The 17,128-nt window shown below is 38.6% G+C and overlaps 2 protein-coding genes and 1 pseudogene across 2 annotated transcripts in view; all 3 read right to left on the bottom strand.

The window, feature by feature from the left end:
* A2M (alpha-2-macroglobulin) overlaps window positions 1-17,128 on the bottom strand; it is a 260,412-nt gene that overhangs the window by 66,511 nt on the left and 176,773 nt on the right.
* LOC141493273 (nucleoside diphosphate kinase, mitochondrial pseudogene) lies at window positions 8,165-8,923 on the bottom strand (annotated as a pseudogene).
* On the bottom strand, window positions 13,005-16,513 carry LOC141493270 (putative homeobox protein NANOG2). Its single transcript, XM_074194393.1, has 4 exons — window positions 16,345-16,513; window positions 14,362-14,636; window positions 13,850-13,939; window positions 13,005-13,403 (listed from the first exon to the last, which is right to left on the bottom strand). Exons 1-4 carry the CDS (start codon window positions 16,511-16,513, stop codon window positions 13,005-13,007), a joined length of 933 nt encoding a protein of 310 aa, XP_074050494.1.

The following is a 17,128-nucleotide window of genomic DNA, read 5'->3' as shown; positions in this document are numbered from 1 at the left end:
GCAGCTAGGTGGTGCAGTGGACAGAGCATCAGCCCTGGAATCTGGAGGACCTGAGTTCAAATCCAGCCTCAGACACTTAATAATTACCTAGCTGTGTGACCTTGGGCAAGTCACTTAACCCCACTGCCTTGCAAAGACCAAAACCAAATCACAACAAATAGAGATGATAGGAAAAATTTGAGTAAACTAGCTGTTACCACTGGGAGAAAAGAATAAAAAAGTAGGAACAAAAGTACATTAGTAGGACAACAATGGGACATAGGGGATGGTAAGCAGAAGAAGAATAGCATGAGTCTACAGAGACTTGAATGCCAGGCTAAGGAATCTGAACTGTATTTGATAGAGGAATGACATGATATTGGAAGAGCAGAGGAACGATGAAATCTGGGCCAAAGAACAATGAGTATGAATTCACCAGGGCAGGGGCATAGATGTAGAGTACAGAAAAAGGAAATATGACTGATAAGGGAATTACAATTATAATCTAGGAAGGTACTGCATGTGAGCCTTAAACTGTGAAAAATCTTAAAAATATAGGATTAAAGCAAAATGACAGAAAATACAGGTTATCCATTTGAGGTTTTATTCTCTAAGATCTTACCTCTAACCTATGGATGGAGGTAATTAATGTAATGGCCACCTTAACTGGAAGTGAGGGGAAGTATTTATGCAAAAACAAAGAACAGGGAAAAATATTAATCTCCTTGGTGAGCTGACAATGAAGGTTGCATAATAATTAAGTTGCTCTAATTGCTCCTCAAAGACTATCATCTTTGTAGGATACTATCTGAAGAATTGTCTTTTCCTGGCAGGACCAGTCTTTCAGCATCCAGATCATTGTCTTCCTTGAGTTTGTAATTAACATAAGGAGAGATACTTCTTACCTAGTGGCAAGGTGACTGATAGGTGAAGGCTGAGTACTCTAAAATAATTAGTCTTTTTTTAAATTAAGAATATAGTTTTGAGGAACTTATTATTCTTTGACTATATTAGGAAGGTAACATTGAGATTAGAAAAATGTTAGTAGAATCAGCAGGACTTGACATTTGATTGAATGTGATCATGAAGAGACGAAAATTTCTGAATTTTGATCCAATAGATTATATACAGTCCCTTCAGCATCACAAACTGAAATGGCTTTATTAACAGAAATGACACTAAAGTGGATACCTTACCATCTGTTTTACTATCATGCCCTAAGGACTTTGGGACCATTCTATCAGATTTAATCGCTGAGACCTTCTATGTTTTGCCATCTAGGAGGTACTGGGGAGAGTCTGGCCTGGAGTTAGGAGGACCTGACTTCAGATCCTACATGAGTGACCTTGGGCAAGTCATTTAACCTGTCTGCTTCAGTTTCTTCAACTATAAAATGAGAGTAATGATAGCATAATTGTTTGTGAGGATCAAATGAGATATGTTTTTTTTTTTTAAATGAATATATGTTGTCTGTAAAGCACTTGGGAAAGAGCCTGGCCCAAGGAAGCCACTTAATAGATATTTGTTCCCTTCTTTTCCCCTCCACAGTATTTCCTTCTTGAGTAGGAATTGACTTTTTCTCTTTGTATTCCCCACTTAACACAGGACTTTACAAATACTTTTCATTCATTCATTCACTCATGATAAATTCCACCTTTTTCTTCCTTCTTGGTAGATGAAGGTAGGATGATGCTTAATTCTTAAGTCAGATTTTTCATCAGGTCTTGGGTGCATTTCTCTGTATCCCTGGCTGTTCCCCATATGCTCCTCTGCCTAGCATCATCCATCACATGGTTACCAAATCCCTTCAGAATGGAATGATTTATTTATAGGTTTTGTTTATTTATAGAGAAAATAAATATAACCTGTAGAAATTACAAATACTCAGCAGTGGGCAAACTGTTCTCAGAGGCTCATATCTTTCCTATGGCTTCTCAGTTCTTGTGTTATAGTGATGTTCTTTTGGCTTTTTCCTCTTGTTGAGTCATGTTTCACACCTTCTGCTCAAAGGACTCTTCAGTTCCTAGAAGATAGCACCTGAGGTACTTTGTTATCAGTCTGGTGTCAGAGATCTCCTTTAACTTCTAGGACAACTCCCATCTTATTCTCTAATTTAACTTTCTGTTTCTATTATGACTGTGATGGGCAAGCCTGACACGGCCTGGAATATTTTTGTTTCAGGTTAGATCTTGGAATGAAATGAGATATTGGTAGGTCATTCAGTAGTTAAAAAGAGGAGGTTCACTCAACTATAAACCCTCAACCCTTCACCTCTAAGATAGCTGGGTTTTGGGATATTCCAGGACCCAGACACCACGTGGACCCTTAGGGTAACCTGGAACCCATGTGCATATAGCTAGAAGCTACTAGAAATCTGCATTAAAAGAAGTGAAACCTGAGTCTTAGCCTCCAGGATCAAAAAAGGCCCTCAGAACAGTTTTATCACCTTTCTGGGGGAAAAAAATAATTTAACACCTGTGGTGTAAGGAGAAAGTACCCTGACTAGCTTGGTCTTACACCTTGGGTAAACCTCTCCCCCTGACAGTTCTGGGATCCACTTATCTCACCTGAACAAATTCAACCATCCAGAATAGTCAAGGTTGACATTGCCTTCTTATCTACTATGATAGACCATTTAATTTCACTTAGCCTTAGTATTCTCAGTAAAATAGGGATAATACCTGGGCTACATTTGGTACTACAAAACCGAATTATTATGAAATCCAAATGAGATATGGATAAAAAAGATGTTAAGGATAATATAAATGTCCTTTGGACTAACAAACATTTGAACTTGCAGTGCTATGGGCAGAGATGTACATCAGTGTGAGACCAGGTCTTTGTGCTCAGGGAATTTATGGTTCAGGTAGAAAAATAAGACATACATAGATAAGCTACCTTTAAAGAATTATCTTATACTCCTTTCAGAGATTCTGAGCTCCAGTCAAATTGCATTCTTTTTGACCAGTTTTTTAATATCTCCACAACTTTGTGAACTGGTCCCTTAACCTAAAAATGGCAACACTCCCCCTCCCCTTCATTCCCTTATTCCTAACTATCCTTCAAGACTCTGACAGAAGGCCCAATTCCAGGAAACCTTCCATTGATTTATTTCCCTAACCAGAAATTATTTCTTCTTCCTTGAATTCTCAAAGTAACGTTCTACACTTAGGCATTTATAGACTCATTTTGTGTCCCTGACTGGATTACAAATTCTCTCAAGACAGAGACCACAAAGCAACATTTTTCTTTGTATCTCTCAATGTCTTTTATGTAATTAATTCAAATGAAAATAATTCCTAGTAGTGGGGCATGATCTCTTACATCTGTATCTTTTACAGTTTTATGTCCTTTAATTCTTTTTTTTATTAAAGATTTTATTTGAGTTTCACAGTTTTTCCTCCTGTCCTTTATCTCTTTTGATCAGTAGAACAATCTTCTGGGCAGGGGAAAACATCGGCATCTATTTTTTTATAGCTGGGAAAATAAGGTTTGTGGAGGTTAAGTGACCAAGGTCATACTTTAATAAGTACTGTAGATGAGAATAGAACCTACCCAAGGGTCTTTTTTAGTTGACCTATGGAGGATCATAAATAATTACTCAGTTTCCCAGGAAAGTACCAATTTCAAGTAAAGAATATTTTTTTAGGTTTTTGTAAGGCAATGGGGTTAAGTGGCTTGCCCAAGGCCACACAGCTAGGTAATTATTAAGTGTCTGAGACCGGATTTTAACCCAGGTACTCCTGACTCCAAGGCCGGTGCTTTATCCATTACACCACCTAGCCACCCCCCAAGTAAAGAATATTTTAATGAAGTTTTTTAAATTTAAAATAAAGGAATAACTTTTGTCAGAAAGCATTGCTTTTAGGTTCAGAAAATATGGCCAGTATAATAGCTGTCATTTGTATAGTTTTATAAACATCTCATTGGGTCTTTCATATAACTCAATCTAGTAGGTACTGCAGTATTATATTGCAAACTTGAAAGCAGTATATGAATTTCAGCTATTACTATCATCCTCATTTTATAAATGAGGAAACTGAGGTGTAGAAATAGTTATACAGCTAGTTTCTGAGTCAGATTTTAAACATCTTTCCTGATTCCTGGTAATTGTTTTTTCCACTATATATGGTAGCCATTCCTTCATTTACCCCTCCTAATAATAGTATATTAGTATAGGCAAAAGTTGGGAGAATAATTATTTTAAATGATATATTTTTATATTTCATACCCAAATCTTCTTCAGCATCTACGACTTCTAGACCACAGTGAGGTAATAAAGTTCATTTTTGTTGTTCAGTCTTGTACAGTTCTTTACCTCATTTTGGATTTTTTTGGCAAAGATAGTGGAATGTTTGCTGTTTCCTCTCTAGCTCCTTTTACAGATGAGAAAACAGAGGCAAATAGGGTGAAGTGACTTATATACTCACATTTACGTGTCCAAGGCCACATTTGAACTCAGGGAGATAAGACTTCTTGATTCAGGGCTAGTACTCTATCCACTTCACCAGTTAATTGTTCAGTAAAGTTCATTATCTAACTTAAGACATTCCAAAAGATGATGAAAAACAGTTAGCCTTATAGTTATTTTTGAGGTTATAGAAGTTCTCAGAGAGACAATGGTAAAAACAAGTAACTCTGCCTGCTAGCAGTATTTTTGGTGGCATGGAACTAGAAACAGAGTGAATGTCAGTAGGAGAACCAGACCATTATCATGTACAGGAAACACAAGAAATTCAGGGGAACATGATTAAATTTTTATGCACTAATACGTAACTAAATAAGCAGAACCAGGAGACCATTATGTGTGATGTTTTTGACAATAAAAATGAAAATGAATCATAATTTTTAAAGACTTATTAAACTCAGAGTTTAAGACTTGGAAGGAGGATAGGATTTTGCATTCCAGGTACTATATCCATTGATAGATATGGTCACTGCACTGTAGTTTTTATTATAAGAGAAAATTCAGTGGAGTAGGATGAAAGTATATCCAATATCCAAAAATAGCTGTGGCACAAAAACAAAATAAGATGTGACTGTGTGAATGTCATGCTAATGTGAAGCTGGACACAGAGAGATTAAAAATTTGGGTTTCTCATTTTTGTGATAACTGCTTCTGTGGGATGTCTGCCCTTCCCCCATGATGAGAATTGTGGAACTGATAATCATTTTCTAGGCATGAGACTGAATTTTTAATTTTAGCTTTTATTTAGAGGACACCACAATTTCAAAATTTGTAATTAGAGAAACATTTTATTTATTTTCTCTACTTAAAGAGAAGCAATATATGTCTTCTAATGGATAGTGGAAGATCTGGATTCAAGTTCCACTTCTAACATATACTTTATGGTCCTAGGCAGCTTTTTAAGATCTGCATGGGTGAGTTTTCTTACAAGGAAACTTCTTAACATTGAAAAAAATCAGAGGTTCTTCCCCCAAAGCCCCAAAAAGTCTTATTCTACTATTACCTCTTCTATCTCTAATCATTCATATGAACATATTATCATTCATCATTTTCTTTTCTTTTTGGTTTATATCTATATATCAAAATATTTTATTTATTTTTCTGATTACTTGTACTAGTAGTTTTACAAAGTTTTGAATTTTACATTTTTTCTCCCTCCCTCTCTGCTCCCCCCACCCCTGAGAGAAATCAAACTAATATAGGCTATAATATAACCCTTCTAAATAAAGATCCATACTTCATTTTCTTTTTTCAATTCTTTTTAATTTTTAAGATTTATTCACATCCTTCATTTTCAGAGGACCAATACCATCACTGGTGATGTCTTTGACTTGAGCATGAACAGATTTTAGTGAAGCAAAGTTATACAAAGTCACTGGCCTTTCTCTTCCTGAGTCATCAAAGTACAGAAGCATGATTTGAGTTAGGAGGATGAACAATGGCCCAGGATGAAGTTGATGACCTTAAGCTTCTTTGGTGTCTGATTATAGGATCACATATCTGGAGCCAGAAGGTCAACAGATCAGTCAAAAAATAGTTAAATAACTCTTTGTGGTAAGCATAATGTTGGATAAATGGGTAAAACCAGGATCCCTGCCCTTAAAAACTGGGGAGGCAACATACAAAAACAATTATATATGCTCTACCTAGTATATAAATTGTATATAAACCACAAAACTTAGAATCTTATTTAATAGATGGGGAAACTGAGGTATTGAAGTGAGTTGATTTAACTAGGTAGTATTCCAACTAAGATTTTTCCACTCTCCAAGGTTAATCTGGAATTCATTATTCCATAGCTGACTTAATTGGTGTAGATGGGGGTAGGGCCTGGAGGAGGGAAAATCAATGGAAATTTAATTTTAAAAAATTCCTCTTTTTTGTCTACATTTTTTTAAGTTTTTTTGCAATGTAAATGGGGTTAAGTTGCTTGCCCAAGGCCACACAGCTAGGTAATTATTATTAAGTGTCTGAGACCGAATGTGAACCCAGGTACTCCTGACTCCAGGGCCAGTGCTTTATCCACTAGGACACCTAGCCACCCCTTTTGTTTACATTTTTAAAAATTTTAATTTATTTTTGAATTTTACAATTTTTCTCCTTATCTTGCTTCCCTCCCCCCTCCCCCCCAGAGAAGGCAGTCTGTTAGTCTTTACACTGTTTCCATGCTATACATTGATCTAATTGAATGTGCTGAGAGAGAAATCATATCCTTAAGGAAAAAAAATATAAAAGATAACAAAATTACATAATAAGATAACAGCTTTTTTTTTTTAAATTTACGATAATATAGTCTTTGGCCTTTGTTCAAACTCCACAATTCTTTCTCTGGATAGGTATTCTCCATTACAGATACCCCAAAATTGTCCCTGATTGTTGCAATGATGGAATGAGCAAGTCTATTAGGATTGATCATCAACCCCATGTTACTGTTAGGATGTACAATGTTCTTCTGGTTCTGCTCGTCTTACTCAGTATCAGTTCATACAGATCCTTCCAGGCTTCTCTGAATTCCCATCCCTCCTGGTTTCTGCTAGAACAATAGTATTCCATAACATACATATACCACAATTTGTTCAGCCATTCCCCAGTTGATGGGCATTCACTCAATTTCCAATTCTTTGCCTCCACAAACAGAGCTCCTTATGAATATTTTTACAAGTGATGTTTTTACCCTTTTTCATCATCTCTTCAGGGTACAGGCCCAGTAGTGGTATTGCTGGATCAAAGGGTATGCACATTTTTATTACTCTTTGGGTATAATTCCAAATTTTTCTCCAGAAAGGTTGGATGAGTTCACAGCTCCACCAATGATGTATTAGTGTCCCAGATTTCCCACATCCATTCCAATGTTGATCATGGTCCTTTCTGGTCATGTTGGCCAGTCTGAGAGGTGGGAGGTGGTACTCAGAGACATTTTAATTTGCATTTCTCTAATAAGTAATGATTTAGAGCAATTTTTCATATGACTATAGATTGTTTTGATTTCCTCATCTGGAAATCACCTCCACCTATCCTTTGACCATTTGGCAATTGGGGAATGGCTTGTTTTTTTTTTTATAAATTTGTCTCAGTTCTCTTTATATTTTAGAACTAGTTGTAAAAATTGTTTCCCAATTTACTACATTTCTTTTGATCTTAGTTACAGTGATTTTGTCTGTGCAAAAGACTTTTAATTTAATGGAATCAAAATTATCTAGTTTGTTTTTAATAATGTTCTCCATCTCTTCCTTGGTCATAAACTGTTTCCCTTTCCATAGATCTGACAGGTAAACTATTACTTGATCTCCTTGTTTGCTTATAATATTGTCTTTTATGTCTAAATCCCATATCTATTTTGATCTTGTCTTGGTATAGGGTGTGAGGTGTTAGTCTAATCCAAGTTTCTGCCATACTAACTTCCAATTTTCCCAACAGTTTTTATTGAAGAGAGTTTTTATGACCAAAACTGGACTCTTTGGGCTTATCAAATAGCAGATTACTATAATCATTTCCTGCTATTGCACCTAGTCTCTTCCACTGATCCACCACTCTATTTCTTCTTTTTTTTTTGAATTTTAATGTGTCTTCTTTAATAGTCAGCGTTATCTCTAGTTACAAGCAAATACCCCCAAGGTTTACTGGCTCAGTGGTTGAGGGAAAGATTCCAATGAATCCTTCAGTGGCTTGGAGCATGGAGTGAAAAGGCACATTATTTTGCATCAGAAAGTTCTCTGTGGGTAGGGAGGAGATTAGGATGGGGGATGGCAGGTAACTTGGACAGGAAGGAAGGGAAGAACCTAGCATTTTCATTGGCAGAGGTAGTTGCTCCTGGGTCCATTCTCAGTATGGGAAGGAGGTGAGATGAGACTCTCCCTCACACATGGTACAGATTGCTGTGACTACAGCAGTCCCAATCCACCAACTCACTGCTGTGAAACCACAGGTTGATCTCTCTCTGGGCCACTTCCACTGAATCGCTGGCATGGATAATATTCCTGCTGATGTGAACACTGAAGTCTCCCCAAATTGTCCCTGGAGCAACTTCTGCAGAATCAGTGTCTCCTACCATGACCCTAGAAGTATGGACCACATTGTAACCTTCCCACACCATAGTGACCACAGGACCAGAGCTCATATAGTTGATCAAGTTTGGATAGAAGGGCTTCTTCTTTAGGTCATGGTAATGCTCAGCAAGGACTTTCTCTGAGGCCTGTAATAGTTTCATGCTCACTAGTTTGAACCCTCGTCTCTCAAAGCCCCTGATGACATCTCCAACCAGCCTCTGTTGAACACCATCTGGCTTTACTGCAATCAGTGTGTCCGTTCCTGGGTTCTAGTAAGTCCTCCAGAGTTGTACCGGAGCAGAATTGAACTGGGCACTCCTCCGTGGGGCAGGGACAGGAGCAACTGCCTCATAGACAGGGTCTGGCTAGAGCCCTGAACGCAGCCACGGCCCAGGAGGGTCCGCAGCGCGCAGCGTGTGAAGAAGCCCATATCCCACCCCCCTACCCCCCCCCCCCACTGGGAGCCCTAAGGCCGGGCTGCCAGCCCTCAGCCCCGCCGGTCCCCAAGTCCACCACTCTATTTCTTAGCCAATCCCAGATAGTTAAAAAAATCTTAAGGCTGTTGCCCTTATACAAAATAATCAGACAGTAAGCCTGGCACTTAGCTGGGGGTATAAAGATAGGTAAAAACAATCCCTGTTCTCAAGGAGCTTAGTGTCTAATGAGACAACATAAAAATAATTTATGTACAAACAAAATGTGTATAGGGTAAATTGGAGATAATTTCGGGTGGGGGGGGGAGGTACTAACATGAAGGGGGAAGTGGATGGGTTTCCTGCAGAAGATGGGATTTTTTAGTTCTGATTTAAAGGATACAAAGAAGTCAAAAGGCAGAGATGAGAAAAAACATTTCAGGTATGGAAGACAGCTAGTGAAAAGTGAAGCCAGAATATGGACTACTACTGAAAGAAGACATGAAGGAGGCCACTACTAGGAAATTTTTTTAAAGTTATGTTGATTTATATTTGTACAATATCAGTGAATTTAGTCTGATAAAGAAAAGTAAGAACCAGAGAACCTGGCTCCAAATCTAGTACTGCAGCTTACTTTGGACTGGGTAGAGAATTTCTCTTTAGTTTCCCCAGATTAATTATCTCTTCCACCTCTATATGACTCCATTTGTGGCATTTCTTAGTCTCCATTCAGGGACATCCTGGTTCTAGGTCCAAAATTCCATTCACCATGTCCTCCTACTTTAGTGTAACGATCAATGGTCTAGAATTTACTTCTTATGAGTGAGGTACATATATTGCTAACCCTATTGTTTCTTAACTCTCTGGCCACAAGTTTTCCATAAATAAAATTAAGGAATAAATATTACTTGTTGAGCCTTTATCACTGCATTGTTATAATGCCTTTCTTTTCTTCTCTTTCCTGGCAGAGGCCAAAATAATTCAGAGAAAACTAAAGACTGCAAAAGAACAATAAGGTTTTGGCAAGGATTCCTAGGACAGACTGGTTTTCACCTAGCCTAGGGTGAAAGAGGAATCCCAATTTATAAACTTAAAGGTGCAGGGCTCCCTGAGGCAGAGATAAGATGCATTGGATTTCAGGGGGTCTCTTCAAAGTACTGGCACAAAGGAGTTACATTAGTCATATCTGGGGGAAGATGAAGAAATGCATCTGAAGGGACTTGCCTATAGTTCTATAATTAAACTCATTTCCTGGTTTTTGGTTTCCATTCTATCACACTGACTCTAAATTTCAACTGTTTTATGGGTATGTTCTGAGACCATTCTTTTAGTCATTCTTATATCTGAATAAAGTCATATACTTTACTTCTTTATAACTGTGTGAAATGGGCAGCACCAATCATCCTATCCCCATTTACAGGTAACTAGATCATACTGACCTAGAGTCAAGTGTATTAATTGCCAAGTTGTTTGTCAATGCTACTCAAGCTTCTTACTCTTCTCTTGCTAGGTATGGCTTCTTTTTAAAAAATTTTATTTATTTAAGGCAATGGGGTCAAGTGACTTGCCCAAGGTCACACAGCTAGGCAATTACTAAGTGTCTGAGGTTGGATTTGAACTCTGGTCCTCCTAGCTCCAGGGACAGTGCTCTATCCACTGCACCACCTAGCTGCCCCTAGGTACATTTTCTAAAGTGAGAATGTATGTTGTCAGAGATATTTAGCATCAGCTACTTCAATTATAAAGTACCCCCCCCAAACTCTACTAAAATGGAAATGGTCTCTCATACTCCAAACAACAAATTTCTGCAAAGTGGAGAATTGAGACAAAAATTGTTGGAGGTGGTTGGTGGTCAAGAAAAATCTGAGGAAAGAAGGAATGTGGAAAGGGATTAATATCCTAAGCATGTCCCCTGGATTTATAAATAAACATATAGCCATCTCCTGTCTTTATAACCCATTGAATTCACTTATATATATAATCCAAATTCAGTATTGTATGAACTCATATTAATCCTCATTGCTTTCTACTAGTTCCAATTAAATTTTTTTGAGTTCCAATTTTGCTAATGTAACATCATTGGGCTTATTTTGGTTAGTTTTAAACACACCCCTCCCCCACAGTTTTAGGATTTAAGATATTAGAAAACCCAATTAAACACAGTAATTGCAAAAAACAATCTTTCATTCCCATGTTTTCTTCCTTTATTCTTGCTTAACAATGTAAACAGGATCTCAAGTGTTGATTGTCCTATGTACACAGGCAAAATTACCACTCTGAGGTCCATTGGTTCACCTTGCAATATTTACATTACTTACTGAAGAGGTGAGGGCTTACCATCTGGTTTTTCTAGCCAAGGTGCCAGTTTTGGAACTTTATTATGTAGGATTAATGTGATCAGTATTGATGTGTCATATTAGTTGCAGGAGTACTAGTCCAGCAGAGTCATTAACTCTGGGCTGTTTCGACCTTTATCAAATCACCTTCCCACATTAAGTTTGTGTTCTCATGTATAAAATGAGTTTCAGATTTAATCTGGTTCTTTCCCAGCTATAAAATTCCATAACCCAAACATATTAACAATTGCATCTGGTCATTTTGAGAGCAAGAGTCCAAATCTCAAATTACCTGACTGAAGAGGAAAATTTAATTTGGTACAAAACTAGATTGCTGGGTTTTAGGCTCTGTACTCAAAGTGAGAAGAACTGTGTTTAGCTTAAAAAATGGCAACAGAAGACAGACACCTAAAACATAGTTTAAAAGCAAACAAACATCCATTAACATAGGAATGGCCTGAGTCTTTTGGGTAAAATTAGAAAACCTTGTCAAGTCTGAGTTTTTCTTTGTGGCTAGGCTAAGTTTGGGTGAGCCCAGACTGGGACATTTGTCATGCAGATTAAGGAGGCCAATTTTCCGGAGGACCAGATGAGAAAAGAATTGAGAAAAGTAAGTTGCTATTCAAAGCAGAGACACATTGTTCAGTAAGCAGAATCTGGGTAGAATTGAACAACCTGGACAGAATGACAGGACCTAATTTCATTGGTATAGGTATTTTCTCTCAGAACTTTCTCAACAACATAGTTTTGTAGACTTGCTTAGAAAAAGATATAGTTAAGAGATTTTCTCAGGGTAACAGAAGTTGCCACCATAAAAGGATCCTCAGTAGTTGGAAGTCTTATCTAAAGTTATATCCTGTTCTTAAATACCAATAAAGTAGAACAATCTGGGCTTAAGTTATTAAGATGTAATTCACTGAACTTGTGGCAGCAGAACAGACATCTAAAAGTTAAAAAAAGGTAATTTATAGCTCTTAAATTGAGCAGTCCATCATCTTGTAAGCAAGAAACAAATTGGGATCAAGATATTAAGTTTTTCATTAAAAAAGAAAAAAACAAATGCACAAAACAGATTTCAATCAAACTCATGTCTTGGGGTAGGGACAATATCAACATAAGACTCCTGTAAACTTTTTTTAGCTTTTTGTGTTGAAAAAGTGAAAGCCAAGTCATGTCAAATGAACATTAGGGAGCCTCCTATGTTTCAAGGCACCGTGTGATACAAAGAAGGGCAAAATATGGGTTCTGTCCTCAAATGAGCTCACAATTTAATGGGAAATAGAATAAGCAAAAAATGTACAAACAAGGCATATTTACAGGGATAAATTTGGGAACCTCAAAAGGGATGGCACAAGCATGAGCTTTTATCTGTGTTTATTTAAAAGAATATATTAAGAATGAAAGTCTAGAAAGACAATAAGCTTTAATCATAACTTTATCAAGCCTTTGTTTAAAAAAAATACAAAGGCATCAACAACTTCCACCACCTTGTCTTTTCCCAATACGTGATTTTTCATAACTTTTTTAAAAAAAATGATAATAGGTTGCCTTCTGCAATTTAGATCAGGATTCTGAAACTTATGGACTTTGTACAAATAGTCCAACAATACTTAAATCTGGAGCCAGCCAGTAATATCTAAAGAGGGTAGTGACTCTCTGCATGTAAGAGATGCCTTTACTCAAATAAATCAATCAACCAAAACAGTCACAATAACAGTAAAAAGGTAGGAAATCAGGAGTGAAGAAAAATTAACTGCTCAGATTATGACTGAAATATAGGTACCCCACTGGGATCTAAGAATTGTGTTTGAGCATTACTGGCTTGCCGGTAGTCATAGTTCTCTTCTGACTTGCTGTGGGTCAGCTGCATGTTCATGGAGTAGCTTGGGAGATATTCCATGGTGTGGGGGTTATTAAAACTCATAGTAATCTGTTGTTTCATGGGATAGGCCTCACTAGTATTATTTCCAAAGGCTCCCAAGTCATTGGCAGGGTAGGGGTGCTGAAGCAACTGGTGCTGGTAGGAGCCCTCTCCACTATTCTGGAACTGGTTATTCCAAGTCTGGTTGTTCCATCCTGGCAGGTTTCCAGAAGGATTCATCATGCAGTCCTGGTGAAATGGAGAGTAGAAGCTTATGTACTCCCCAACAGCTGATCCATTCTGAAAGAAGAGTGAGTGGGATTAGTTTAATTGTGAAATGTTTGGATCCTTATGAAATCAGAACTCTGATCCATACCCAAGAACAACGATGATTTCAAAGGACTGATAAAGTAGTAAATGCCATGTTAAGAGGTGTAGGCTGAGGAAAACTATCCTAAAGTACAGGCTGGGGCTATGAAAGCATTTAGAGTTCCTGTTTACTTTCATATAAGGGCAATGAATGTCATATGTTGATTCCTCTTGCCTGACTGTTCTCATTTGTTACCAGGGAAGGTTATTTTAATAGTTGTGTCTATAGAAAATGGGAGGGAGAGAGAGAGAGAACATTTAAAAAAGAAATGTAATATTTTGATTCATGTAGGTACCATCACAAATAGGCAATAAGTGCTAAGAAACCTGAAAAAATCAGTATTATGCTGAAGGGACAATACTTTTCCTTTCATTACCTGAACCATACTGTTGCCATTCTTTGACCACATGGTATCTTTCTGCCATCTCTTTGACTTCATTCTCTGGTTCTGAAACCAGGTCTTGACCTTCAGGAAGAGGAGACAATTAATAATCTATAGATTTCCTTGAGGAGAAAAGATTTTGGTAACTTCTTCTAACCTTCTCATTGCATTAGATATGAATGAAATAGGACATAGTTTTTCAGGGAATGTCTCTGGTCCCCCAATGTACAGCTGGACCCTTGTTCCTCCATTCCTGACCCTAAAGCTGACCCTTCCATATTCCACCCTTCTACTATAGTCTTTCCTCTGTTCCTTAATTCTATTTTGTCACCATGTATGCTTTGTTATATATCTATATTTGTTGTCTTCTTCATCAGACTGTGAGGTTCCTGAGACAGGGATTGTGTTCTCTTGCCTTTGTATCTCTACATAAGCTCAGCAGTGTCTGGCACAGTTGGATGCCTCTTGATTGACTGATGCATCCCACCAATTCCTCAGACATTTACCTGTTTATAAGTAAGGTTCAAATTTTCAGCCACATTTCGAATCTGCTGTGGGCTGAGGTATTTTTGCTCCACGAATCTACTGTTGAGCACATTTAGTTGGGCCTGAGAGAACACTGTCCTCATCTTGGGTTTTTTCAAAAGGTTCTGATCTTCTTTTCCCTGATGGAGCTTGGCCTTGTTCTGGGATGAAAGGTTATTTGAAGTTGGGCTAGTAGCAGAGTCAGGAGTATCTTGAATAAACATATCCACGGATGAAGGAGGAGCAGAAGAAATTGCTGAATGGTGAGAGAGAGAGTAAAGTAAGAACTTTCTGCCTCTGACAGAACCATTATTTATCTTTTACAAAATCATATCATACCTCATATCTTTTTAACTTCTTTTTGGCACAAAACCTGATCCAATTTAATTCTTTGGACAGGTTTGGTGAAACAAAGCTATGGGATTCTCCCTCCAACCTACTACTTACTGCTTCTCCACCAAGACAATTTTTCCTCAGCTCTGAACCAGCTCTTTATCATTTCTATGGTCTTATCAAAGAGTTTAATTAAAAATTTACATTTCTATCAAGCTTTTGAGTCCTTTAATATGTATAATTCCCACCAGGGGATGAAAACCCTCTACCAATGCAAACCAACACCTGCCCCTATTTCTTTTACTTGGGCAATGGGGTTAAATGAATTAGGGTAGAAATAGATCTTTGTAGAGTCCAGTTCTTCCTGCTTCCAAGATCAGCTTTTCATACACCTTACTATCTGGCTGGAATAGGTTGCAGCCTCAGTTCCTCCTTTATAGAGCCACAGTAGAGTAAATTTTTGTGGGAACTGCATTTTACCCCTTTCCAGTAGTTTTAAGGAAAAGACAGACTGCTTCCTAACAGTCTGCTCCAATACTAGCTAATAAACTTTCTAGCAATTTTCCCTTCTAGTAGTTAAATTGTTCTCCTTTCCTGCAAACTCTTGTTCAATTTATCAGTTAACTAAGATAAAAAAAATTTTTAAATTGAAATTCGAGTTTTTTAAGAACCCTAGATTTTGAGCCTGAATGGACATTACTATGCTGTCCACGAGCCTCCCCCCAACTCTATTTATACAGGAGGAAATCGAAGTCAGAGATATGACTTGATTTCCCAGTCATACAGGCAGTAAATAAGGGACAGTGATTTGAACTCAAGCCTTTGGTGACCACAGCCAGCCCCATTTTCATGACACCATATTATTGTCTATTATATTTGTACAGTGCTTAGCAACAGTACTAGTAATAACCTAGATACTTAAATGACTGCAACCTTCTCTCCTCACCCCCTCACCCCCCCCCCTTAACCAGGTGCCATCCGGAGCAGCCCATAATCTTTAATGGAGCAAATTTAGTGGAAAACTGGTCATATGAAAAAGGAGGACTCACTTTCCACCTGTACAAACTCTTTTCATCCCCTCCTCTAAGCGCTAGGTTTATCTTTGTCACCCTACTTTCTTTTTAGGTTTTTTTTTGCAAGGCAAATGGGGTTAAGTGGCTTGCCCAAGGCCACACAGCTAGGTAATTATTAAGTGTCTGAGACCACATTTGAACCCAGGTACTCCTGACTCCAGGGCCGGTGCTTTATCCACTATGCCACCTAGCCACCCCCTTTGTCACCCTACTTTCAAGGAGTTTATATAATCTACAACAAAGAATGATAACCCAGAACAAACAAACAACAGCCGAATGGTGACGTCCCCAAACTCATGGCCTTTGAGGCTGGGCCCCAGGAATTCCAGACACCAGCCCTCAGTTTAACAGTCGAGACCTTGTCCCTGCTGAAATAAAGCCGGGATCGCATCCAGATCTTGGTTTGGGGGGATGTTCCGAAGGCTGGAATCCTCCAAATCCTCCAAAAGTAGGGGACAGATGGAAGGAAACTTCCTATATCCTGCCCCTTTCTATCCTTGCCGCAAAAGAACTTGAGCTCCCAGAGTAGGGGCCAGGGACCTCGGAGAGGGGGCTCACCTGTGTTTGGCTGGAGCTTTTCCGGACTTTGTATTTGGAAATTAGAATAAGGGCCTGGGGAGGTAAATGGCTCCGTCTGGGCCGCGGAGATCCAGGTGTTGTAAGGGCAACCGGTATGGCCTTCGGGCCGGCAGGACTGGCATTGCTGCGCGTGAGAGCAGGAGGTCATGCTTTGGGGAAGATGCTCGAAGGAAGGGGTCCGACCTGAGCCGTCGCAGTAAGTCCAGGAGCAAAAGCCTTGAGTGAATGGAAGGCACAGTGCTTTGCAAAGGAAAACCGGCACTACAAATGCAAAACAGCCTTTCAAAGAAAAATGGAAGAGAGACTCTAAAAATGACAAAAGCTGTGGCTGGCCTAGGAAGACCGGCCTAAACCGGAGGGTGTGAACTTGTTCAACAGTTGGGCGGCCTTGTTATATAGCTTCCCCCACCTGCAAATCCTACCCGCTGGGCTCCCCACGGCCATTACCATGAAAATGGCCAATTTATAGAAAAGGTGGGGTCTGAGGCTGGACAGTTTCGAGTTTCGTGGGAGTGAAGGAAGAAATGAGGTTCCTGGAGGAGGCTGAGAAGATAGGAAATCCGGAAATACTTCACCATAATGAAAATTCCAGTTTTCTGCTCAAATTATTCAATTCTACTGACTCTCACTCTCCTCCGCGACCCTTCTTCTTCCCTCCTCGCCCCCGCCCCCAACTCTTACACCTGGTCATCTGGGGGTGTGAATGGAAACATTCCTAGTTAAAATAAAGAATTAATTGGTGGAGAACCGCATATGCCAAACT

This window comes from Macrotis lagotis, chromosome 7 (genome assembly GCF_037893015.1).
Source record: "Macrotis lagotis isolate mMagLag1 chromosome 7, bilby.v1.9.chrom.fasta, whole genome shotgun sequence".
NCBI classification, from domain to species: Eukaryota; Metazoa; Chordata; class Mammalia; order Peramelemorphia; family Peramelidae; genus Macrotis; species Macrotis lagotis.
This window is presented reverse-complemented; position numbering and strand designations above follow the sequence as displayed.